At 43.9% G+C, this 26197-nt stretch overlaps 1 protein-coding gene across 1 annotated transcript; it reads right to left on the bottom strand.

Moving 5' to 3' along the window:
- Positions 1 to 16636: 16636 nt before the first annotated feature.
- Positions 16637 to 22222, bottom strand: gje1 (gap junction protein epsilon 1). The gene is made up of 3 exons (XM_033026002.1): positions 21941 to 22222; positions 21022 to 21204; positions 16637 to 17760 (listed from the first exon to the last, which is right to left on the bottom strand). Exons 1-3 carry the CDS (start codon positions 21992 to 21994, stop codon positions 17365 to 17367), a joined length of 633 nt encoding a protein of 210 aa, XP_032881893.1. The 5' UTR covers positions 21995 to 22222; the 3' UTR covers positions 16637 to 17364.
- Between the last annotated feature and the right edge of the window lie 3975 nt (positions 22223 to 26197).

Genomic DNA, 26197 nt, shown 5'->3' with positions numbered 1-26197 from the left:
AGTAAATAGTGCCTTTCAACTTCAAGCCAAAGCACCCGCCACCATTTGCAGTAAGTAGTGCCTTTCAACTTCAAGCCAAAGCACCCAAGCCACCATTTGCAGTAAGTAGTGCCTTTCAACTGCAAGCCAAAGCACCCAAGCCACCATTTGTAGTAAGTAGTGCCTTTCAACTGCAAGCCAAAGCACCCAAGCCACCATTTGCAGTAAGAAGTGCCTTTCAACTTCAAGCCAAAGCACCCAAGCCACCATTTGCAGTAAGAAGTGCCTTTCAACTTCAAGCCAAAGCACCCGCCACCATTTGCAGTAAGTAGTGCCTTTCAACTTCAAGCCAAAGCACCCAAGCCACCATTTGCAGTAAGTAGTGCCTTTCAACTGCAAGCCAAAGCACCCAAGCCACCATTTGTAGTAAGTAGTGCCTTTCAACTGCAAGCCAAAGCACCCAAGCCACCATTTGCAGTAAGAAGTGTCTTTCAACTTCAAGCCAATGCAACAAGCCATCATTTGCAGTGTAGTGCCTTTCAACTTCAAGCCAAAGCACCCGTCACCATTTGCAGTAAATAGTGCCTTTCAACTTCAAGCCAAAGCACCCGCCACCATTTTCATAAATAACTCAAGAAATAAAGCATGAATGTTTCAGATAAGACGATTTTGGACTCCACGGGATAAAACTACAGGAATATGTAAATATTTTACCGTTAGAGCGGCGTCTTTTTGAGCAGGTGATTATACACACACACACACACACCCACACCCATCCAAGATCAGAGTTTTAATAGTTACTAGACCAAGTGGGACCTGTTGGGTCCCATTCCCTCAACGCGCAGTTGCGGGGTGGGGGGTCGGCCTGCGGCGTCACACACACATTGACCACCCCTCTCACACACACACACACTAACCACCCCCCTTGATATTATATCAATATTATTAATTCGCGGGATGGGGGAGAGAGAGGAGAGAGGGGGGGAGAGGAGGAGGAGGAGGGGGGAGAGGAGCAGGGGGGGAGAGGAGCAGGGAATGGGGAGAGGAGGAGGGGAGCGGGCAGCTGGGCGCGCATCAACCAAAGGACCGCGTTCAGCAGCTTCAATCCAGAGCCTGGGAGGGGAGGAGTCGTCACAGGGGAGCACTGGTTCCCGAACACAATACTACCTGGCTCCCCGCTGACGGCTCCCGGCTGCAGGCTCCAGGGCCCGAGTACAGGGGGGAGTGGTGGGGGGGGACGTCACTCGCAGCGCATGGAACATAGCGCAGGCCGCGCAAAACAGATCTATTGTGACGTCATCAGCCAAAGCAAAGCGGGTTTTATTTCTAAGTTCTTTCATCAGATTTTTGAAGATTTTGATGAATAAATCGAGAAATAAAGCATGAAATTTTCAGGTAAGGATTTCGGAGTCCACGGGATAAATCTCTACCAGAATATATAAAAATGTTACGGTTAGAGCATTGTTTTGTTGAACAGATGTGATTATACACACACACCCACACACATCCAAGATCAGAGTTTTATATAATTACTAGACCAAGTGCAGACCCGTTGGGTCTGTTTCCCCAACGGCGTTTGCGGGGGGGGGGGGGGGGGTTGAGAAGAGGGAAGGGAGGGGAGAGGAGGAGGAGGAAACGGGATAGATTTGGGAGGGAAAGGAGAGCGAGGTAGGGGTTGAGAGATGGGAAGAGAGATGTCGCGGAGGGGGGATGGGGAAGATGGGGAGGAGGGAGAGGGGTGGGGGAGAGAGGGGAAAGAGTGGGGAGGGAGAGTGGAGGGGAAGGGGGAGAGAAGTGGAAGAGTGGGGAGGGAGGGAGGGGTAGGGAGAGTGATGTACCTGCCTTCTCTCCATACCCCTTGATCCCTTTAGCCAACGCAGCCGTTCCCTACCCGTAGCCCCCCTTGGGGGGGGAGGCGGCATCACACACACTAACCACCCCCACACACAGAGTTGGAAAAGTGTATAAACACCGTTCCCTACCTGTAGCCCCCAGCGGAGACGTGGTCGTCGAAGTCGGGTCCCGGCCGTCTTAAAATAGCTTATCTTGAAGTCGTCAAAGTCGGGTCCGTCTCGGCAAGGGGGGGGGGGGGGGGGGGGGGGAGGGGTGGCGGGGCGGCATCACACACACGAAGCATCCCCACACACAGAGCCTTAAAAGTGTAATGCCCCAACGCAGCGGTTGCCTACCCGCAGCCCCCACGGGAGACGTGGTCCTCGAAGTAGAGCCGTTCCCGAAAGGCCGTTTTTAAATGGCGTCGCTTGAGGTTGTGCTGCGGGCGCCAGCAGCCGTTATGGTCGCTGGCCAGCAGGATGCGACAAAATGAGTGAGTGGGGCGGGGGGGGGGGGGAAGGTTTTAATGAAAAAAATGGACATAAACATAACGAAATGTAATGAGGAGTGGATAGCTGGAAGGGAAAGTGAAATGTCTACCGAAATGGCTGCTTGTATGGGTGAGAAGCCAGTTTTTATTTGAAAAACTGGGGGGGGGGGGAGGAGGCATTACACTTTTGCGTTGGGGTGCAGGCTTGAAGGGCCGAATGGCCTACTCCTGCACCTATTTTTCTATGTTTCTATGTTTCAAACCACGAGCAACCAAGTCCATCAGGCATTGAAAAGCATGAGCGGTGTTTTTAAGTCCAAAAGGCATCTGCAGCCACTCAAACAGGCCAAACGGAGTAATGATTGCAGTCTTGGGCACATCATCGGGGTGGATGGGTATCTGATGGTAGCCACGCACCAGATCGACCTTTGAAAATATGGTAGCGCCATCCAAATGAGCCGTGAAATCCTGGATATGCTGGACCGGGTAGTGATCAGCGGTTGTGACGGTATTCAGGTGGCGATAATCCCCACATGGCCGCCATCCCCCAGATGACTTAGGAACCGTATGAAGTGGGGAAGCCCAAGGGCTGTCGGAACATCGCACAATCCCCATGTCCTCCATCTGTTGGAACTCCTCTTGCGCTAACTTGTCGGGCGGGAGGCGGCATGCCCTAGCATGCAGTGGAGGGCCAGTGGTGAGGCTGTGATGCACCACCCCATGCTTAGGAGCAGCCGAATGGAATCGCGGGATCAGGATCTCCGGGAACTCCGCCAGGATCGGGGCATAGGCTCGAGCCGCGCTATCATGGTGGCTGAGCCCGAAAGTGTGCAGCAGCAACGCCTTCAGGGCTTCGTACTTGCCAACGGCAGGCGGATTCTGCAGGAACTGCAGCAACTGTGATGCCGTCTCCTGGGTGAGAGCGCCCAACACTTTTAAGTGGTGAAAGTTCTGACATCCCAGGAATCAGCCTGGTGAACCTTCTCTGTAATCCCTCTCTATGGCAACGATGTCTTTGAGCATTGGGCATTGTGACATCACACGATGGAACGTTCACCATTGGCTGGGGCTCCTGCATAGGCATATGTAAATGATTCCATTCCGATTGGACATATGTGAAGATTGGACATTGTGACATCACACGATGGAACGTTCAGCAGGGGCTGGGGCTGGTGAAGCTTCTGTGGGTGTGAAGCCAGTTTAGTTTTGAAATATTGGGGGGGGGAGGGGGGGGTTAGGATTTGATTAAAAACGTACACTTAAACACGTCGAAATGTAATGAGGAACGGATACTTAGAAAGAAAAGTGAAATCTCTATCAAAATGGAAAAGATGTCGGCGATTCAGCGTTCCCCCTTATCCTTAAACTTTGACCCCTTGTTCTGGTCTTCCCCAACATGGGGAACAATCTTCCTGCATCTAGCCTGTCCAACTCCTTAAGAATTTTAAACGTTTCTATAAGATACCCCCTTAATCTTCTAAAATCTAGTGAGTACAAGGCGAGTCTATCCAGTCTTTCTTCATATGAAAGTTCTGACATCCCAGGAATCAGTCTGGTGAACCTTCTCTGTACTCCCTCTCTATGGCAACAATGCCTTTGAGCATTGGGCATTGTGACATCACACGATGGAACGTTCACCATGGGCTTGGGCTCCTGCATAGGCATATGTAAATGAATCCATTCCGATTGGACATATGTGAACATTGGGCATTGTGACATCACACGATGGAACGTTCAGCAGGGGCTGGTGCTGAAGCTGAATCTATGAGTGAGAAGCCAGTTTAGTTTTGAAATATTTGGGGGGGGGGGGGGGAAGGATTTGATTAAAAACGTGTACTTAAACACGACGGAATGTAATGAGGAGCAGATACTTAGAAAGAAAAGTGAAATCTCTACCGAAATGGAAAAGACGTCGGCGATTCTGCGTTCGGTTTCGGAGTTGCAGGGAATCAATGGAAGAAATGTGGCCGGAAGCCAGGCCGGAAGCCGCACATGTAAATGGATCCGTTCCGATTGGACGTCTGCGAGCCTCGGGCATCGCGATTGGACGTCTGCGAGCATCGGGCATTGTGACATCGCACGGCGGGAACGAATCGAAAGGCAGGCAGGCAGCCGGACGGAGTTCCGTTTCGGAATCTGGGGCGAGAGTTTTATATAATAATAGATAGAGATATGGACAGGAATGCCTAAAAGGGTTTTGGACCAAACACAGGCAAACAGGACTAGCTCAGGTGTACATCTTGGCTGGCATAGTACTGTTGAGATCTATCACTCCATGTGATTAAGCTAGAGAGGGTGTAGAAAAGATTCATATGAATTTTGTTGAAACAGGCAGGCTTGAATTATGAGGAGAGACTGAGTTTGTCCTGGAGCTAAAGAGGTTGAGAGATGACCTCATAGAGGTTTATAAAAGCGTGAGGGGCATAGATAGGGAGAATGACCACAGTCATTTTTCCGAGAGTAAGTTTCTGGTTAGAGGGAAAAGATTTAAAGGGGACCTGAGGGACAAATTTTCCACACAGTTAATGATGGGTAAATGGAATGGCCTGCCAAAGGAAGTGATTGAGTAGGGTGCAATTAGAACATCTGAAAGCCAGTTAGACAGTTACATGGATAGGAAAGCTCTATAAAATCATGAGAGATGTAGATAAAGTGAATAGTGAACGGTATTTTTCTGAAGGTTTAGGAGTCTAAAATTAGAGGAGAGAGATTTAAGGTGAGGGGAAAAATTGAAAGATGACCTGAGGGGCACAGAGATGGTGGTAGCGTGTGGAATAATGTGCAAGACAAAATTGTAGAGGTGGGTACAATAACAATGTTTAAAAGACATTGGACAATTTGATAGGAAAGGTTTAGATTGACATGGGCCAAATTCAGGTAAATTTGACCAGCACAAGTAGGCTCATGGTCCGCATTGACGAGTTGGGCTGCAGTCCCTGTTTGCGTGCTGTATAATTCTATGATTCTACTCTGATGATAGCAAAGTACAAGCACCTTGCATTTTACGCATGCTTGATTTATGAAATTACGTGCTTGTTCCTTTAATACCGATGCTTGGTTTATTTGATTTTAGAAACATAGTAAATAGGTGCAGGAATACGCCATTCGGCCCTTCGTGCCAGCACCGCCATTCAAAATTATCGTGGCTGATCATCTAGAATCAGTACCCTGTTCCTGCTCTCTACCCAATCCCTTGATTCCATTAGCCCTAAGAGCTATATCTAACTTTTTCTTAAATACATCCAGTGGATTGGCCTCCACTACCTCCTGTGGCAGAGAATTCCACAGATTCACAATTCTCTGACTTAAGATCTCAGTCTTAAATGGCCTATCCCATATTTTTAAACTTTGACCTCTGGTTCTGGACTCCCCCAACATTGGGAACCTTTTCCCTGCACCTAACCTGTCCAATCCCTTAAGAATTTCATATGTTTCTATAAGTATCCCTCTCATCCTTCTAAATTCCAGTGAATAGAAGCCCTGATGATCCATTCTTTCATCATATGTCAGTCCCGTCATCCTGGGAATTAACCTGGTGAACCTATGCTGCACCCTCTCAATAGCAAGAATGTCCTACCTCAAATTAGGAGACCAAAACTGCACACAATACTTCAGGTAGTCTCACCAGGGCCCTGTACAACTGCAATAGGACCTCCTTGCTCCTATACTCAAATCCTCTCACTTTGAAGGCCAACGTGCCAGTTGCTTTCTTTACTGCTTGCTGTACCTGCATGCTTACCTTCAGTGACTGATGTACAAGGACACCTCGGTCTTGTTGCACCTCCCCTTTTTCCTAATCTGACACCATTCAGATAATAATCTGCCTTGTTCTTGCCACCAAAGTGGATAACCTCACATTTATCCACATTATACTGCATCTGCCATGCATCTGCCCTCTCACCCAACCTATCCAAGTCACCCTGCAGCCTCATAGCATCCGCCTCGCAGTTCACACTGCCATCCAGCTTTAATAATAATAATAATTTTATTTATAGAGCACTTTAAAAACAAACATAGTTGCAACAAAGTGCTGTACATCACTAATCATTGACAAAAAGTTAATACACACCAATAATAACAGTTAAAAGATGGAGTAAGTAAAGATATTCAAAATAAAGAAATATTAAAAACACTACAAGCAGGAGCAAAGACTCATGCATGGTCAAAAGCCAGAGAGTATAAATGTGTTTTAATACTGGATTTGAAGATGGACAGTGAGGGGGCCTGTCTGACGTGCAAGCTTTGTGTCATCCGCAAACTTGGAGATGTTACATTTAATTCCATTGTCTAAATCTTATTTTTGGACGTTGCACATGTGTTTAATTTACACATTTTTGAATTTTGCATTGCTTTTCAAGCACGTAACCACCAGGTAAAACGCGAGGTGCCTGCATTTTTGTCTCAATCCTTTGAAATGAAAATAAAACCAGGTGTTCAGAAACAGCTCAAAACTACGTTAGTCTGTACTCACGAAATGAAAAGACCTCCTTGAACAAGTTTACCATTCACAGATGTGAATAATTCTGATTAATATTTGAATAATATAAGATTCTCCTCCAGTTCCTGCGGACTACCGCCGCTGGAAGTATAGGATTTTGCTGTGTGTGCTTTATCTTCATTCCTTACAATGCTATGTACGACAGTGACCGCAAATTCTACTGAAGTGTGAATGGCCATTGGCTCGCTAGAAGCTCATATGCCCTTTGGCAGGTCTTGTTTTTGGTCCTGCTGGGCATCCACAGCTCCCTCCTCACCTGGAACTCCCCCCCCGATCTGACCTAAATCAATGAGATACGGAAACTATGGGCTGAGGTGGGGAGAGGTGGAGGTATCTGTAAGGAAGGCTGAATACTGATACCTTGATTATCCAGGAACATAAACCCAAACTTCCTATTGAGGCCATAGAGTTGTTCAGCACAGAAACAGCCCATTCACTCCATCACATCCATGCTGACGGTTTGCCCACCTAATAATAATCCCATCATTAGGACTGTAACCTTCAGGAGATCCTGTGTTCATAAGTTGTAGGAGCAGAATTAGGCCATTTGGCTCATCAAGTCTACTCTGCCATTCAATCATGGCTGATTTATCTTTCCCTCAACCAGATTCTGTTTTCTACCCATAACCTTCGACACCCTTGCTAATCAAGAAAACTGGTGTTCTGGCTTGCTTGGTCTCCTTCTTGGTCTTTATGGTGTTCATCTGGAGTCATAGCGTGATACAGCGAGGAAACAGGCCCTTCGGCCCAACTTCCCACACTTGTTCTACTTGCTTAGAATTTCCAACGTTTTTTCTTGGCTGTGTTTGGCTCTATTTCTTGAAGGCTTTTCACCCATTCTCTGGCTTGTCTAACACCTCAAATTCTACTTGGAGTCACTCAGAATCCCGCTCCACGTGCTTCCACTCCAGCATTTTAGGTTCGCAGGTGGATGATGAGGCTAATATAGGAACCACAACCCCTTTCCACAAATAGGACAGGAGGTCGCTGATGGGACAGGCAGGTAACTTGTGAGGCGATGCCCGTTTCCGCCATATAAGCATGGCTCTGATGCCTTGAAGTTGACTTGAAGTTCTCAATACCATCTGTAAAGACTTTGTTCCACTTTGAGTGGTCTAGACCATGGATTTCCAGGAGTCATTGAGGATGTTGCAATTTACTTTAGACTTCAGAGATACAAGGGAAATTGGACACTTGGTTCGGAAAAAGAGAGAGATTTACAATATTTATAGGCAGCATGGAGTGAATGAGGTGCTTGAGAAGTATAAAGAATGTAAAAAGAATCTTAAGAAAGAAATTAGAAAAGCTAAAAGAAGATATGAGGTTGCTCTGGCAAGTAAGGTGAAAGTAAACCCAAAGGGTTTCTACAGCTATATTAATAGCAAAAGGATAACGAGGGATAAAATTGGTCCATTAGAGAGACAGAGTGGACAGCTATCTGCAGAGCCAAAAGAAATGGGGGAGATATTGAACAATTTATTTCTTTCGGTATTCACCAAGGAGAAGGATATTGAATTATGTGAAGTAAGGGAAACAAGTAGAGCAGCTATGGATACTATGAGATTCAAAGAAAAAGAAGTACTGACACTTTTGAAAAATATAAAAGTGGATAAGTCTCCAGGTCCTGACAGAATATTCCCTAGGACATTGAGGGAAGTTAGTGTAGAAATAGCAGGGGCTATGACAGAAATATTTCAAATGCCATTAGAAACGGGAATAGTGCCCGAGGATTGGCGTACTGCGCATGTTGTTCCATTGTTTAAAAAGGGTTCTAAGAGTAAACCTAGCAATTATAGACCTGTTAGTTTGACCAGTGGTGGGCAAATTAATGGAAAAGATACTTAGAGATAATATATAAGCATCTGGATACACAGGGTCTGATGAGGAACAGTCAACATGGATTTGTGCCTGGAAGGTCATGTTTGACTAATCTTCTTGAATTTTTTGAAGAGGTTACTAGGGAAATTGATGAGGGTAAAGCAGTGGATGTTGTCTATATGGACTTTAGTAAGGCCTTTGACAAGGTTCCTCGTGGAAGGTTGGTTAAGAAGGTTCAATTGTTGGGTATAAATGCAGGAGTAACAAGATGGATTCAACAGTGGCTGAATGGGAGACGCCAGAGGGTAATGGTGGATGGCTGTTTGTCAGGTTGGAGGCAGGTGACTAGTGGGGTGCCTCAGGGATCTGTGTTAGGTCCACTGTTGTTTGTCATGTACATCAATGATCTGGATGAAGGTGTGGTAAATTGGATTAGTAAGTATGCAGATGATACTAAGATAGGTGGTGTGGATAATGAAGTAGATTTCCAAAGTCTACAGAGAGATTTAGGCCATTTGGAAGAATGGGCTGAAAGATGGCAGATGGAGTTTAATGCTGATAAGTGTGAGGTGCTACATCTTGGCAGGACAAATCAAAATAGGACGTACATGGTAAATGGCAGCGAATTGAGGAATGCAGTTGAACAGAGGGATCTAGGAATAACTGCATAGTTCCCTGAAGGTGGAATCTCATGTAGATAGGGTGGTAAAGAAAGCTTTTGGTATGCTAGCCTTTATAAATCAGAGCATTGAGTATAGAAGTTGGGATGGAATGTTAAAATTGTACAAAGCATTAGTGAGACCAATTCTGGAGTATGGTGTACAATTTTGGTCGCCCAATTATAGGAAGGATGTCAACAAATTAGAGAGAGTACAGAGGAGATTTACTAGAATGTTGCCTGGGTTTCAGCAATTAAGTTACAGAGAAAGGTTGAATAAGTTAGGTCTTTATTCTCTGGAGCGCAGAAGGTTAAGGGGGGACTTGATAGAGGTCTTTAAAATGATGAGAGGGATAGACAGAGTTGACGTGGACAAGCTTTTACCATTGAGAGTAGGGAAGATTCAAACAAGAGGACATGACTTCAGAATTAAGGGACAGAAGTTTAGGGGTAACATGAGGGGGAACTTATTTACTCAGAGAGTGGTAGCTGTGTGGAATGAGCTTCCAGTGGAAGTGGTGGAGGCAGGTTCGATTTTATCATTTAAAAATAAATTGGGTAGGTATATGGATGGGAAAGGAATGGAGGGTTATGGTCTGAGTGCAGGTAGATGGGACTAGGGGAAAATAATTGTTAGGCACGGACTTGTAGGGCCGAGATGGCCTGTTTCCGTGCTGTAATTGTTATATGGTTATACAGCATGGAAACAGGCCCTTCAGCCCACCCATGCCATGCCATCCAACGATCACCTCGTACACTCGTCCTATCCTACACACTTTCCAATTTACAGAAGCCAATTAACCTACAAACCTGTACGTCTTTGGGAAGAAACCGGAGCCTCCGAGAGAACCCACATGGTCACAGGGAAAACATACAAACTCTGTGGTCATGATGGAACCAAGGTCTCTGCATGACTGTCATTCATGTGGCTCTCTGGGTTATCCAGTTTTTGAGAGGCTTTTACAATGGGTTAATTATTTTAACTAGGGGCTTGAAAGCTTTTCACTGTACCTCGGTAGACATGACAATGAACTAAAACTGAAAATCATGTTGACGACATTGGCCTGGGTAGGAACACCTACATTGGCTTCCGAACCGACAAGTGATTTGTTATTTTTTTTTAAATAAACTTTATTGTTAAACATATATACAAGAAACACAAAAAGCTGTACATTGCTTTCTTTACATTCAGAGTGTAGCTTGTCTATCTATTCATCATGTTATCGGTTTGATGCATTTGCATTGAACACATACCATGTACATAGCATGACTGCCACTCATGTGTTCCTATGGGTGATACAAAAGTTCCAGTGTTTGAGAGGTTTTTAGACTTGAGCCAGCCTCCCAGTATCTCGTTTCAGAAACCCCCTAGATTTCCATTTCCACAAAGCTTTGCCTTGGCTGCAGTGAGCTTCAGTACATCCCATCTCCTGTAACCTGGAATGTGCCAGTTATCGGCATTCCCTTTTGGGTGCCTCTCTGTGTTGGAAGATGTTTGCAGAGGACTTTATAGAGACAACATTTGGGCAAATTTTCCAGTGCCTTGAGATGCTCGCTGTAGGTAATAATAATAATAATAATAATAATGGATGGGATTTATATAGCGCCTTTCTAATACTCAAGGCGCTTAAAGTAGTACAGAACTCAACGTTTCAAAGTTGGCACAGTGATGCAGTGGTGGAGTTGCTGCCTCACAGTGCTTGAGACCTAGGTTTGATACTGACTACGGGTGCTGTCTGTACTGAGTTTGTATGTTCTCCCTGTGACTGCATGGGTGTTCTCCAGGTGATCCTCCCACATTCCAAAGACATGTAGGTTAATTGGCTTCGGGGAATTGTAAAAATGTCCCTAATGCGTGTATGTATGGAGTGATCGCTGATCGAAGTGGACTTGGTGGGCCAAAGGGCCTGTTTCCATGCAATACCTCTAAAGTCTAAGAAAAAGGAATAATCAAGTTTGGTATTACAACTGCGCATGCCCAGGTCATGGGTCATTCGGGATAAATATTATCACCAGCTGAGCTACTGTGTGTGTATAGACCTGCGTTTCATATTTATTTTCCAGTTTTGCTTCTTCAAGTTAAGAAAATACTGCTTTCAAAGCCATTAACTAGATGTATTTATGGTTCATTTGTACAAAACTACAATGATTTTGATGGTTTTATTGCTTTATGCTTCGGTGAGTGAGCGAGATTGTGACGATGAATAACAGCCATTTTTTATTTTTGGAAGGGGGGTAAATGAAATAGCTATAGGCCTTGCCTTCTTTGTAGTCACTAAGCAGGCGAGACTTCAGTGAAGTAGCTGGCTGGCTAGCCTCATCATAACTGGCAAGATTATTTGACAGCTCGACGGTGGATGTGGGAGGCCAGCAGTTTAGTCCTTCTGATTCTCCAAACCACCCATCTTTCAGTTCGCTCATGGGATCGGGAAGAATTTTTTCTCCACATTTCAAGAGTTTCTTGTATTGATTAGCATGACGACGTTTTTCTTCACCGGCAGTCGGTAGCATGGGCTTCAGCATGTACGATGCAGTGTAAGCAAGAGCAGTGAGTTTGTCATTTTACTCGTCTTTTTCAACCCCCTGCATGCTACAAAACGCTTCAAAGCTTTGATTTTTCATCACAGAAAATCATTCAGTGTCATATCGTTGTAATTTCGGTCAGCCGCTATAACATTCAAAGAAGACGAAAATTCAGACCCAAAATGTACTCACAGTTTACACAGCACTGCATTCGCTTTTTTAAATCACGAATGACCTTTGACAAATCCCATGATTCCTTGCGTTTATCGAAATGCTGAACTCGCTTATTATTGGATCAGGGACACTGGGGCTCATGGAGGTCTTTTCAACTTAGTTCAGCTACCCACAGAGCCAGGTCATGGGCCATCTTCTCCGCAACTTCATTTCAATAAATTTAATCCACATCCCTCGATATCAACAAACATTTACTAATCTCGGCCATAAAAGTTCCAGTCCTTCTCCAGCATCTACATCCATTTGGAGAAAGAGAGTCGCACAATGTCACTGGCATTTCTGCTTTCCAATTCACTTTTACAAGGCTATGCCTCATTCGCCATTTTTCCAAACATTTATCAGAATTAATTCCTCCTCATTACCTCAATATTAGGTTTATATTCTACACATCCTAATCAGTTGATTTCTCTATTTCTTAGGAATGCAAGAATGGAAAGTTGAATCTGGATTATTCATTGCTCCCTGTGAATTTTCTAAAAACCATTTTGTGCATTGTGTCAATGTCCCCCTGCACATAAATCATTGATGTCAGTTGTATTTTCTTGCTCTTGTACTGGCCATAGGTGCTGCACATGCTGTCCAGTACATGAGTTCTATCATACACACAAGGGACAATTTACAGAAGCTACAAAACTGCACATCTTTGGAATGGGAGGAAACCGGAACACCCAGAGAAAAACCCATGCGGTCACAGGGAGAACGTACAAACTCTGTACAGACAGCTGTAAGGCAGCAACTCTACCGCTGCGCCACTGAGCCATCCGTGAGTCTCCAACTACGGTATTAGTTATGTGGAGAGGATAAACTTGGATGTTTTCTCGGGATCATTAGAAGCTGATGGACCACCAGTTAGAACTATGTACAATTAGGAGAGGCCTAGACAAGGTAAATAGTTAGTCTTTTCCCCAAATGCTAAATACTAGAGGGCATAGCATTAAGGTGTAGGGAGGAAAGTTTAAAAGAGATGTTCAAAGCAAGATTTTATACAGAGAGTGGTGGATGCCTGAAACAGATACGAAAGTGGCATTTAAGATGCTTTTAGATGGACACATGAATATGCAGGGAATGCAAGGATATGAATTACATGTAAACAGAGGGGATTAGTTTAATTTGACATCATTTTGGCACAGGCAATGTTCCATCCGTGCCTTGCTGTTCTATGTTTGTACTAAATATCCTATAATGTTTCATCAAAAAGCAAATGTTCTTCACAGCTAGCTTTGAATGATTTTTTACAAATTTCCAATGCCGCTGTTTCTGAAGTAATCACTGATTTTCTGAGAAACATCTGAACATCTGCCTTCCTTCAATCACTTGCAAGTTTCATTTTTCACATCTTCCCAAATCCTTGCATTTATAATTAAATTACATTGTTTGGAATTTGCTGCAAAGAAACAAGCTATTAAGCTCATTTTATCCATACTGGTTATTATGCTCCATACAACTGTTCTCCCATTCCGTTCAATCTCAATCTTTCAACATCTCCTTCTGTTTCTTACTACAGGTAGTACAAAATGCACAAGGTTGGACCAAGAATGTCAAGCATAGAAATATTTTATTTTTTTGTTCTAGGTAGTACAGTGTCCGTAAACATTTGTAAATTAGCTAAACCTTGTGTACAGCAGGTAGTCCTTGGACTGAAAGTCATTACCGGATCTGATCTAAGAAGACTGTGCATACAGAGGCGCAAGTTTACCTGAGATGATTGCTTTACATTGGGCATGCATTAAACGGCAACGTGAAATTACAACCTGATGCCTGGGCTGAGGAGGTTAATCCAGGATTAAACATGTTAAACATGATTACACATTAACTATACTCTTCCTACATATTGGACAATAATGAAGACAATCCCTGTGGTCTATTACTGAGTGAATGTAAAGAGGGAAATAGGCCATCAAGCAAAATTACCTTCCTATGTATAGGGGTGAGAGACAAATAAAGTTTATTTTTATTTGCATCATTACAAACACCAAAGAACAAGATTCGAAGGTTAAGTTTGACCAGAAAGTTGCAGATTCATCATGCAATTAAGTTTTTATCTCAGCCCATTTTGTACCCTTCATAGTGGAGGGTGGTGAATGGAGTGTCAGTGTCAGCCTCCACATTGGATTAGGCAGAGCACAAATTGTTTCTGGCATCGGATCAAGATCCTCTGTGGCTGGTGATTTAGTAGTAAGTAGAGATGGTTCCTTCAGAACTTTGTGCCTGTTTAAGAACAACAGCAAATCATGGCAGGAGAGTAATGGAATAACGCACATTTATGTTGGGTCCACTAGAACAGGACCTCACCCTCAGTGTCCTTGTGAACTTCAAGACATTGCTCCTTTTGCACAAGTGCTTGGGTGATCCTTAACCATTAAACATGAGGTTTTGATTCTGTCACACCAGCCAACCACTTTGGCCAGGATAACGTTGTAGAGACTCACTCATCCATACACTAGAGTTTCTTCTTGTTTTCTCTCTTCACAATTTTCCCCTCCTTGCTATTTCTCTCATTCATCCAGCTTGTTTCAGTGTCATTCTTTCCCAAGGTTTTAGTCTTGTTGCTGATAAGCCATTGATATAATCATTCACCCAGGTCCCAGAAATTCACCTCCCATTTCATCACCTCCTATTTCTTGAAGCCTGCAGCACAAAAGAGATTGCACTGCAGGTGGGAGGGGACTTTGGTAATACCAATGTCATCTCAAATGACAACCAATAAGATAGGGAATTCATCCTCTGTTGTCTGTGGTAAAGAGGAGCATTTGTAACATACGTGTGACAAATCTTTCTTTGAAATTCAGATGCATTAAAGTCAACTGACATTCTCTAAATCAGAAAATGGATATTGATGCCATGTTTTTTTGCCTTCCTGAAATATCAGAGGAAAATATTTGCAATGATAAAAAGTGGGGAGAATAAAAAGAGGCAAATGAGTGCAAATTGATGCTTTATGATTCAATGGGCCAAAGGGCTTGTTTCTTTGGTGTATGACTCTGAGTTTCCCTGTGAGTTAGTGCTGTTACACTAAATGCCCAAGTGTGGGAATTCATCATCTAATGTGCCCCTCCCTACAAACTCCTGATCTCCGATTACAGGGGAGCCATTCATCACTCTGCCTCTGGCAGCATCAGCTCTTCGGGTGAGATTAACAATGCGGTGCTGTGTTGTTCACCTTTATAAGGCACTCTCACTCATCTGCACAAATTCAACCAATAATAAACCGTTGCCATGTGAAGTCAGCTGGCACGAAATCACTGGCTGGACTCCTGTCAATAGATTCCCGGACTCAGCAAAATGCAGGGGTTAAACTCTGAGTAAACAGAATGCAAATTCTTTGTAGCTGACTTAATCCCATATTAAACTAGAGCTGTCTTTTTCTTTGTGGTTCGGGTTGGGGTTATTTGTATTTCTATGTTCATTGTAATGGTGATATTGCTCAGAAACACTAGTCTGGACACTGATTTATTTAGGCTACTGATTCCACCAGATACGTGACTGCAGCAATGGCAGGGCCCAGTCACACCCGGCCCCACCAAGATTATGCAGCAGGCAGGCAATTTTCTTTCCTACAACCCCATCAGGGTGATCAGAATTCAATCTGCAGTATCTGGATTATAAAGCCAAGAGTTTCTACACTTAAAATATCAAACATTAATTGTTATCCCTGGAGAATCAGATTTTGATCGGAGATCTGATAGAAGTTTATGAAATAGACAATAGGTGCAGGAGTAGGCCATTCTGCCCTTCGAGCCAGCACCGCCATTCACTGTGATCATGCTGATCATCTACAATCTGTACCCCGTTCCTGCCTTCTCCCTATATACCTTGACTTTGCTATCTTTAAGAACTCTATCTAACTCAAGAGAGAGCATCCAGAGAATCGGCCTCCACTGCCTTCAGAGGCAGAGAATTCCATAGATTCACAACTCTCTGGGTGTAAATGTTTTTCTTCATTTCCGCTCTAAATGGCCTACCCCTTTTCTGAAACTCTGGCCCCTGGTTCTGCACTCACCCAACATTGGGAACATGTTTCCTGCCTCTAGTTTGTCCAATCCCTTATTAATCTTATATGTTTCAATAGGATTCCTTCTCATCCTTCTAAATTCCAGTGTATACGAGCCCAGTCGCTCCATTCTTTCAACATATGATAATCCAGCCATCCCGGGAATTAACCTGGTGAACCTTCGCTGCACTCCCTCAATAGCAAGAATGTCCTTCCTCAAATTTGGAGACCAAATCTGCACGCAATACTCCAGGTGTGGTCTCACCAGGGTACTGTACAACTGCAGTATGACCTCTTTGCTCCTATACTCAACTCCTCCTGTTATGAAGGCCAACATGCCATTAGCTTTCTTCACTGCCTGCTGTTCCTGCATGCTTATTACTGAGAGACATAGCGATAGTAGACAATCACAACACTTTTTTGCCAGATTGGATATGTCAAAGCTTTAAGGTCAGAGGGGCAAGGTTTAAATGAGATGTGCGGAACAGATTTTTTGACACAGAGAGCGGTGGGTGCCTGGAACATACTGCCGGGAGAGATAGTGGAAGCAGATACACCAACGGCATTTAGTTAGGCACATGGATATGCAGGGAGTGAAGAGATATGGATCAAATACAGGCAGAGGACATTGGTTTAAGGAGGCATTATTTTCGACACTGATATTGTGGGCTGAGGAGCCTGTTCCTGTGCTGTACTGTTCCTGTGCAGTACTGTTCCAAGTTCTCTATTAACAGAAATGTCAGTTTATATAGATTCCCCCAGAAAGTGCATAAATTCTGCTGACCGATCTTTTGCATCAGAGATAAAGGACAAGTTGCTAATGCAAACTCGTCATACATTACCATGGTGCGCATTTTGTTATAAACATTTTATCAAGATGTAGAAATTGTATCCTAACTGAATTGTAATCATGTTTATTGAAGAGTTATTGTGTAATTATTGTGTAATTCAGTTTATCCACTTCAAGGGTTTAAAATAAATTCTGTTCTGCTAGTAATAGAATTCATGTGTTTTGAGGAGCAAATCTGTCTACTTAGCTAATTCCCAAAATTAAATCTTAGAATGATAGAAATAGATCATTAATTTTGACAGATACTGTTTCCCACAGTATCTCAGCAAAGTTTGAAAGCTACTTTCAACTGTGATTCGTTTGTGTCTGCTGAGATTGACTGATAAATAAGCAGAATCTGTCAGATCAGTGGTACACAAAAATGCTGGAGAAACTCAGCGGGTGCAGCAGCATCTATGGAGCGAAGGAAATAGGCAACGTTTCGGGTCGAAACCCTTCTTCAGACAGATCAGTGACAGGTCGGCTATTGCGTAGATCAGTGGCAGGTTGGTTATTGCGTAGACAAATAGCCAAACTTTCTGCAAAGTATCTCAAATATTTCAGCAATGCACAGGAGCAGTGTGATGGCAGTGAAGATGTACATGGCACTCAGGAAAATTGTCTTCTCAAAGTGCTCAGGGACCATGCACTTGGTGATGTTGAAACGCTTGTTAAGGGACGTGGCATTGCACTTGAAGATCGGATGGACCTGGAATCCAAACAGGTGACTCTGCAGCCAGAAAGCCACAGTCTCCAGGATGATCCTGGACAGGACAGAAATGATGTAGAAGACAGTGAATGATGATCTCTGAAGGATCAACTCTTGATCAATGTTGCGACAAGCGGCATGTAGATGGAATACTGCTCCAGGAACCAAAACGGAGACCAACTGCAAAGCCCAAAATACCTGTGGAAAATGGATTAAATGAGAAAGGCTTAAAATGGAAGAACAGCATGGAATATTCCAGCACTAGTGTGCACATGAAAGCTGACAAAAGGATTTGATTCAAAGGACTTTCAAAGCAATATTGTACTCTAAAATAAAATCAGTGTGTGAAGCACTTTGGGATATTGGGGGTGTGATTAGTTTAGAAGAATGAGAAGTTATCTCATTGAAGCATGCATAATTCTTTGGGTGGCCTCATACTGTAGAAAGAAGAATGATGTTTTCCATGGCTGGTGTGCCTTGTCTCAAAATATAGGGTTGGATAATCAGGACCACAGTGAGAAATTCTCACACCCAGAAGGTGATGAATCTTTGAAATTCTCTATCCAAGGGTTCAATCACTGACTACATTCCAAACAGAGATAGATAGCTAGATATTAAGGTAATGAGGGGAAATGGGATTAGTTTCATTTTGTTTAGATATACAGTGTGGAAACAGACCCTTCAGCTCACAGAGTCCACACCGACCATCAATCACACATACACTATTTCTATGTTATTCCATTTTCACATCCTAAAAACTAGGAGCAATTTACAGAAGCCATTTATCCTATGAACCAGAGCACGGGGAGGAAACCCACGCAGTAACAGGGGGAATGCACAAATTTTGCACAGACAGCACCTGTAGTCAGGATCCAACCCGGGTCTCTGGTGTTGTGATGCAGCAGCTCTACTGCTGTTTCACTGTGATGCCCACATTAATGCAATTGACTGAGGTAGATCAGCCATGATCTTATTGAATGGCAGAGCAGGTATGGGAATTAAATAACCTAAATAGATTAAGTTGCCTACAACTTGTATTTCATAAGCTTTTATGATTCCCACATGTAGTAAACAATGATAGTCTTGTTTGTCTATGTCTATAATCACTTCCATATCTAAAGATAACTCATAGTGTCAGTGTATAGTATGGGCGAAGTGATCTTATTACTGGTGTTAGATACATGCGGGAATCTTGAGTTTGTCATGGCAGCTGGACAACTACAATTCAGTTACTTTCATAAATCTTTGGCTGGCAGCTGCAGAGCCACAGGCTCATTGCCCCCAGTGAGCAGGGTGCAGTCCGGACCCCCTAGTGCTGTCTGTCTTGCTCTCTGCGACCACGGATTAGGTTTGTCACGGGCCCTTTGGTTTATTTACAAATCTTAAATTTGTGTGCTCTGGTAGGTCAATTGGCCAGTGTGTGTTGGAATCTGGGGGGGAATTGATGGGAATGGGGTATGGGGCGAATGGGTACATGGAGCAAAATTGTGGGGGAATGGACTAGGTCTGACAGACAACATAGACTCAATTGGTAGAATTGGCTTCCTATTAGGTGGTAAGGAAGTATGAAATGGAACATTGAACCGTACACCATGGGAACAGGCCCTTTGGCCCACAATGTGTACTGAAGATGATGCCAAGTATTCAACAAATCAACTCTGCCCTCATGTGATCCATATCCCTCCATTGTCTGTGTGTTCATGTGCCTATTTAAAAGCCTAAATGCCATGGCAGTGTGTTCCAGACACCATCTCTCTGTAAAAAAAAAACTGTCTCCACAAATCTTTACACTTTCCCCTCTAATGTTAAAGCTATGCCTTCTTTCCACCCTGGGGAAAAGGTCTGTCTATCCTATCAATGCTTCTCTTAATTTTGTACACTTTAATCAGGTCTCTGATTCTCCAGATTAAATAATCCAAGTTTGTCCAACCTCCTTATAGCAAATACCCTCCAGCCCAGGCAGCATTCTGGTAAACCACTTCTTCTCCCTCTTCAAAGCCTCCACTACCTTCCTGCAATGAGGTGACCAATAACTGCACACAATGCTCCCATGTCTGCAATTCAAATGCTAAATCGACCATGACCATGAACCTATCAAATTATCATTAGAAGTCATTAATGATTGGAAACATGCCACTTCTAACTAGCTTGGCATGTATGCCTTCTGATACAGTTAACCCTTAACTGTCCATTGAAATTGGTAGACTGCTTAATAGTTATGTGGATAAGCATTAAATGCTGACCTTCACAAGATTGTCTACACCACATTCATGAATATTAAGCTAAACGTGATGATGAAGCCGCACATGAGAAGATCCTACATGCAGCATGTTATGAGATGGCAACGAGGGATGAACACTGACCAGAACACTGATTAGGAATCCTTGGGCTATTCATGAAATAATGCACTGAGATGATTGATTAGTCACCTGAAAAGTCAGATGATCATCAATTTTTTAAACATTTTTGAAGAATTCATTGCTCCCATGGGTAGCATGTATACCACTGACTGTCTCTGTAGATAGGTGAAACCCTGGGCAATCTGGATTCAAATCCCATTACAGCTGGCATCAGCAAGAGTAAGCATGCAACTATCAGATCCAACTGACCCATTAATAACCTTCAGGGGTAGATTACTGCCAACCCAAGTCATGGCCCGCCAAACCTTCTCAGCGTTAGCATAAGCAAGAATCAATCTATGATCTATTTGTTAAAGCAAAACAAGCTGTCACTGTAGTGTTTAAATCCCATGCATGCATGCATTAAAAACAGACCATAGATTGATCTATAGATTGATCTATTAATCAAACTACGATTAAAGTGGGCAGATTATAGCAAGAAGTGAAAGATTACCAGGGATGGAATTGAAGTTACATCAGACCATCTTATTTAACAGTGGGGTGGCCTATTCATGTCACTTATTCTTCTGCACAGATTAACCTGGCAGCCACTGATGGAGAATAAAAGTATAGAAAAATATTACCATATAGAAAAATATGAGGGCATAGATGGGATGAACAGTGGGAATGTTTCCCGCATAACAGAGGTATGTAAAATTGGAGGGTTTGTATTTAGGGTCAGAGGCAGAGGGATTGTGGAGATTCCATTACACCCAGAGAGTGGGTGGACTCTGGAACACACTGCCTGAGGGGTGGTAGAGGTAGAGAACCTGACTGCATTTAGCACATGGGGGTCGATCTCAAAGCAGAGATGACCTTGTCCTAGTAAATGGATTGGTATGGGTGAGCACTTAATGGATGGGTCGAAGGGCTTATTTCTGTGCTGTATGACTCTCGTCATTCCATGTTTCAAACTTTCAGACTAGAATAGCAAGTGGGAACGTCTCCCTGCTCACCCCCGTTCCCAGTGTTCACGAGGAACCCCAAAGATGCACGAATGTGTCTTAACAAGCTGCGAGCACTGTGCCCGTCCCCCGCACCGCCTCGGTCAGGTCCTTACCTGGGGCGTGATGGGCCGGAACTGGTTGTAGCAAAATAGGTTGAGCTCCCTCCTGTCGGGGTCGCAGCTGAAGTGCAGGGCCTCATTCCCGTAGACAGCGAAGCCCAGCACTCCCAGGAAGAACATTCGCACCGAACCGAAGAAGAGGACGTGGAACTGCCCAATGACGGTCGGAGGCCTGAGCTAATAGGGGGTGGGGGGGGAGGGAAGGACACACATGTACAGACACACACAGAGATGCACAAACAGGCGCAAAAACGCACGCATAGCCACACACATCCAGAGACACACTCACAAGGACACCCACACAAACATACACACACAGGCATTCACCCAAAGGAACAACCACACACATACGCAGACATACATACACAGAGCCATATACAGGGACACACACAAACACACAGGAACAAAAACACACACAGAAATACGTAGGCATACATACACGGAGACGCGCAGGGGAACACATGAAGACATATACATACACGCAGGGGCACACAAATACATATATGCATACAAACAGCACACAGACATACACACAAGCGCGTACATCCACACAAACACACATATGCAAACGTATGTACACATAGAGAGCCAGACTCACACAACACAAAACATAAATGTACACATATATATACAGAACCACACTCGCGCACAGAAACACACACGCGCAATGACAAACACAGCACACAAACAGACAGAATAAAAATTAGTTGCAAAGTTGCTGAAATTAATGCATCAGATCTCAACAAATGAATGCATATAAAGACATTTCAGTACAAGACAACATGTAATTTTCATGCTCTGATATTACTCAGGAAACGCCTCTCTCCTCGCCCCTTGCCCCAATCTTAATGAAGAACACCATAGACCCACACTTGAATAACAAGCTCCCTCTACTAATTTTGCTCAGACTTACACATCCTTCATAGAAGTTCTTAATATAATTCAAAGACATGTTACCCCGGTACATGTGCAACGGAGCAAGCACCCCGGGTTACAGCGCTACGCTGGCCGCGGGTACATCTCCAACAATAGCGCAGAAAGCATTAGTGCCTTGCAGTTCGCTCTGCTGGGAGAGCGCACCATGACCGTCCACAAGGCCTCTCGCTGAACCACACTCACTCGGAAGAAAAACAACAGCGAGAGCACAACAGAACGATGGAAACAAAGGCCGGGAGACCAATGTGACCTCCATTCTAATCCTTGTTTATCTCGTAGCCAGCACAATTTGCCGCTGTGTGGGCGTACAATGGAGAGAGGGAGTGAGGGAGGAAAGTGGCAACAGTGACTGTTACTGACTTGAGATCAGATATAATTGTATGTCATTTCAAGTAACCGTGAAGCGGCTATTGGATATCTGTCATACAATGTTTCTATTCCCAGATTATTACATCCTCCAGGACAAGCTACACCGTTAAACATCCCAACACGTCTTCTAGCCAATTAAACACTTTATAAGTGAAGCAATGTGAGATATTATTGGCACTGAATCATCACAAATGCAGTTCTACAAAATCCCCGCACAATTAAAATATTGATTAGTTCGTCGAATAACCCATTATGAAGGATTAAATCCTTCAGCAAAATTTCAAAACATTGAGAGGGTTTTCCGTGCATTTCAAAACAGATTCAACCGGAGAACACACTGCCCTGTTATCTGACCTGGTGCGGACTCGAGATATCTAACATTCATCTTCTCTATTTAGGTACAAGTCATCGCAACTAAGGGGCGCGTTAAAGAATGCCATTTGTGTTGAATAAACAGAGAAGAAAATGTACAAACCAAGCCTAATGCAGGCGAGCTACTGACACCTCCCCACTCCTGACCTCTTCTCATTCCAAGATTCGGATCCTTCCTGGTTGCCCAGCCAACATGTTTAAAAGTCAAACATCAGGCGCCTTTCCTCTCTCGTTCGGCTTTACTTTGTGGGTGGGTGGGGGGGTAGCTCAGATGGCTGGCCCCTCCACTGTCTGACCCGGCCCACGCAACACGTCGCCAACGCTCCCCTGCCTTCCTGCCTCCATCAATTCTGCTCACTCTATGGGAACACACCGCTCTCCCTGCAGTTCAATAGCGCACGCACTCACAATGCAACTTCCAACGTTTATTGTTCTCTAGATTCTGGCCTTTTGCTCGTTTCCAAATGTAATCCCTCAACCACTGGCGCCGTGCCTTCGGCTGGCAAACTTCATGCTCTGGAATTCTCGCCCCAAACCTCTCCTGCTCTTCCTATAAATTGTTCCTGATCATCCCAATCCTGACCACGATGATGCCCACCTTCTTTCTATTTCACCGATGGGGCATTGGTTCCAACTCTGTTGAAATGTAATCTGTCTGATCAATTTTCACAAAACTACTTTGTATCAACATTCGAGGTATGTCTTCCAAGTATCTATAGATTCTGGGTGGTTACTGAAGACTGACTAGAAAACTGGCAGTGTTAAACCTTGATCAGTGATGGGTTGGAGATAAATGCAGTAAGAACAGGCGGAAATGTTTAATGGAGGCACAAGGAACTGCAGATGCTGGAATTCAATTTAATTTGCAATTCTGGAGGGTACCAACTCCAAATGTAGCAGATCTATTTAGTTTCTCCAGCGCTTTATGTTTTGTTGAAATGTTTAACATATAATCAATAATGTCTCAATTTGAAGTCTCCTTGATAAGTGTGGATTGCTTAGAGAAAGCCAGCATGCATTTTTGAATGGATATTGTATCTAAGCTCTGGAATTCACACCTTAAACCTCTCCTGCACTTCATATAAAATATTCTTCGCGGTAGATTTTTGATGAAGTACCAGTGAGGATCGGTTTGTGGATTGTAGTTAATGTGATATATATAGAGTTACAAAACATTTGAAAAGTTGCCATGTAATCGACACAAATAAAACGGAAGGCTGTGGAATTAAAGGAACAGTTGCAAAATGGATGTCAAAATTGACAAACCAATAGGAATTAGAGAAACATATGGAAAGTTGTTTTTTGGACTGAATAGAACTGTGGGAATGTGTTCCCATGGGCTGGCATTAGGACTGCTTTCTTAATATATATTAATGATTTGGACGATTGAACAGTATACAATTTCTAATCATGCACATGACACAGAACCTGGAATCATAATGAACTGTGAGGAGTATGGCAATAAACTACAAAGATGTTATACTGCACGGACACAGTTATACTGCACGGACACAGATCCTTCAGCCCAATTCATTCATTCATTCAGCAGTGGGCTTATGCTAGCTGGAGATTAGAAGGATGAGGGGACTCCTCATTGAAACTTACTGAATGGTGAAAGGCCTGGATAGCGTGACTATGGAGAGGGTATTTCCATTAGTGGGAGAGTCTAGGACGAGAGGCCATAAAAGGGTGTACCTTTAGAACGGAGATGAGGAGGAATTTCTTTAGTCAGAGGTGAGTCTGTAGAATTCATTACCACAGATGGCTGTAGAGGCCAAGTGAATGGATATTTTAAAGGCGGAGATTGACAGATTCTTGATTAGTAAGGGTGTCGGGGGTGTGTCGGAAGGAACTGCAGATGCTGGTTTACACTGAAGATATGACGCAAAATGCTGGAGTAACTGTGGGATAGGTAGCATTTCTAGATAGAAGGAATGAGTTATGGGGAAAAGGCAGGAGAATGGGATTGAGAGGGAAAAATAGATCAGCTATTATTGAATGGCGGAGTAGACTTGATGGGCTGAAAGGCTTAATTCTGCCACTAGAACTTATGCCGACCAAGGTGCCCTCCTGAGTTTGTTTCATTTGCCTGTATTTGGCACGAATCCCTCTCATCCTTTCCTGTCCAGGAACCTGGCCAAATGTCTTTCATACTTTGTAATTGTGTCCACCTCTAGAAGCTCATTCTATATATCCACCACTATATGTGTGGAAAACCTGCCCCCTGAGGTCCAGGTTTAAAAATCTTTCTCCTCTCACCTTAAATCTCTACCCTCTAATTTAACACTCACCTTTCCTAATTTAATACTCACCTATCCTGTAGACAGTGGGCAGGTGCCATAGACCTGCACGGGAAGGTAGACGCTCCCGCCCCCATGAGTCTCGGGCAGATGGGGTTCGTCAGCCTGGGAAGGCAGTCCATCTAGGAGAGGGAAAACTTTAAAACCTCCACTGTCTTGTGGCCATATCCAGTCATGGAAAAGGCTCCTGGAGTAAACCTCAAGAAAATCTGGAGTCGGAGCCCCTAAGGCAGTTTGTCGTTGTGTACAACCTAGCTCTGGCAGCTCCTGCGACAGCGCTGGTGCCAAACTGTAACGGCCCTGCTGTTCCTTTGGATCGAAGAAATATAACTGTGGCCATTCACCTTCTATGTCCCCTTATAGTTGTATTAACTTCTCGAAGATCAACTCTCATCCTCCTTTGCTCCATGGAAGACTGTCCCAGCCTATGTAGCCTGTCCTTATGATTCAAGCCCTTCAGTACTGGCATGTATAAGTTGATGGAATGGGCAGGCGGGTGGCAAATGAAATTTAATCTTGGGGTTGGTGAAGTTCCAACACAGGACAAGGCAATAAAACACAGTGGACTAGATGCCTAGAAGGATACAAGGCCTACCAGGAACACTGACACAGCCAGACCTCGATAACACCAGCATACTATTTTGTATAGGAAGGTAGTGCAGATGCTGGTTTACATCAAAGATAGTCACAAAATACTGGAGTAACTCAGCAGGACAAGGAGCATTTCTGGAGAAAAGGAGAAGGTGGCATTTTGTGTCGTGAACCTTCTTCAGACTCTTCACAGTTTAAAGAAGGGTCTCGTCCCAAAACATCACCTACTCCTTTTCTTCAAAGATGCTGCCTGACCTGCTGAGTTGGTCCAGCATTTTCAGTCTTTCATATTATTTCCTTTGCCATGTGCCAATGAATAAGAGGACAGACCATCCTCTGGACACCTGAGCAAGAACTCAAGATTGTAGTTCAGGGCCAAGAGCGACCTGGACTCCAGCTTTTCACTGTACCTTGGTACACGTGACAATAAACTAAACTAAACTAAACTATACTAAACTAAACTAAACTAAATCAAACTAAATCAAACTAATCAAACTAATCAAACAAAGTATACCACGACAAATCAGGGACTGAACTGCTCATTACCTGAAGAGATGAATCATTCTCTTTCGAGCACAGAAGGTTGTAAGCAGAGCTGGGAG

This window comes from Amblyraja radiata, chromosome 8 (genome assembly GCF_010909765.2).
Source record: "Amblyraja radiata isolate CabotCenter1 chromosome 8, sAmbRad1.1.pri, whole genome shotgun sequence".
Taxonomy (NCBI): domain Eukaryota; kingdom Metazoa; phylum Chordata; class Chondrichthyes; order Rajiformes; family Rajidae; genus Amblyraja; species Amblyraja radiata.
This window is presented reverse-complemented; position numbering and strand designations above follow the sequence as displayed.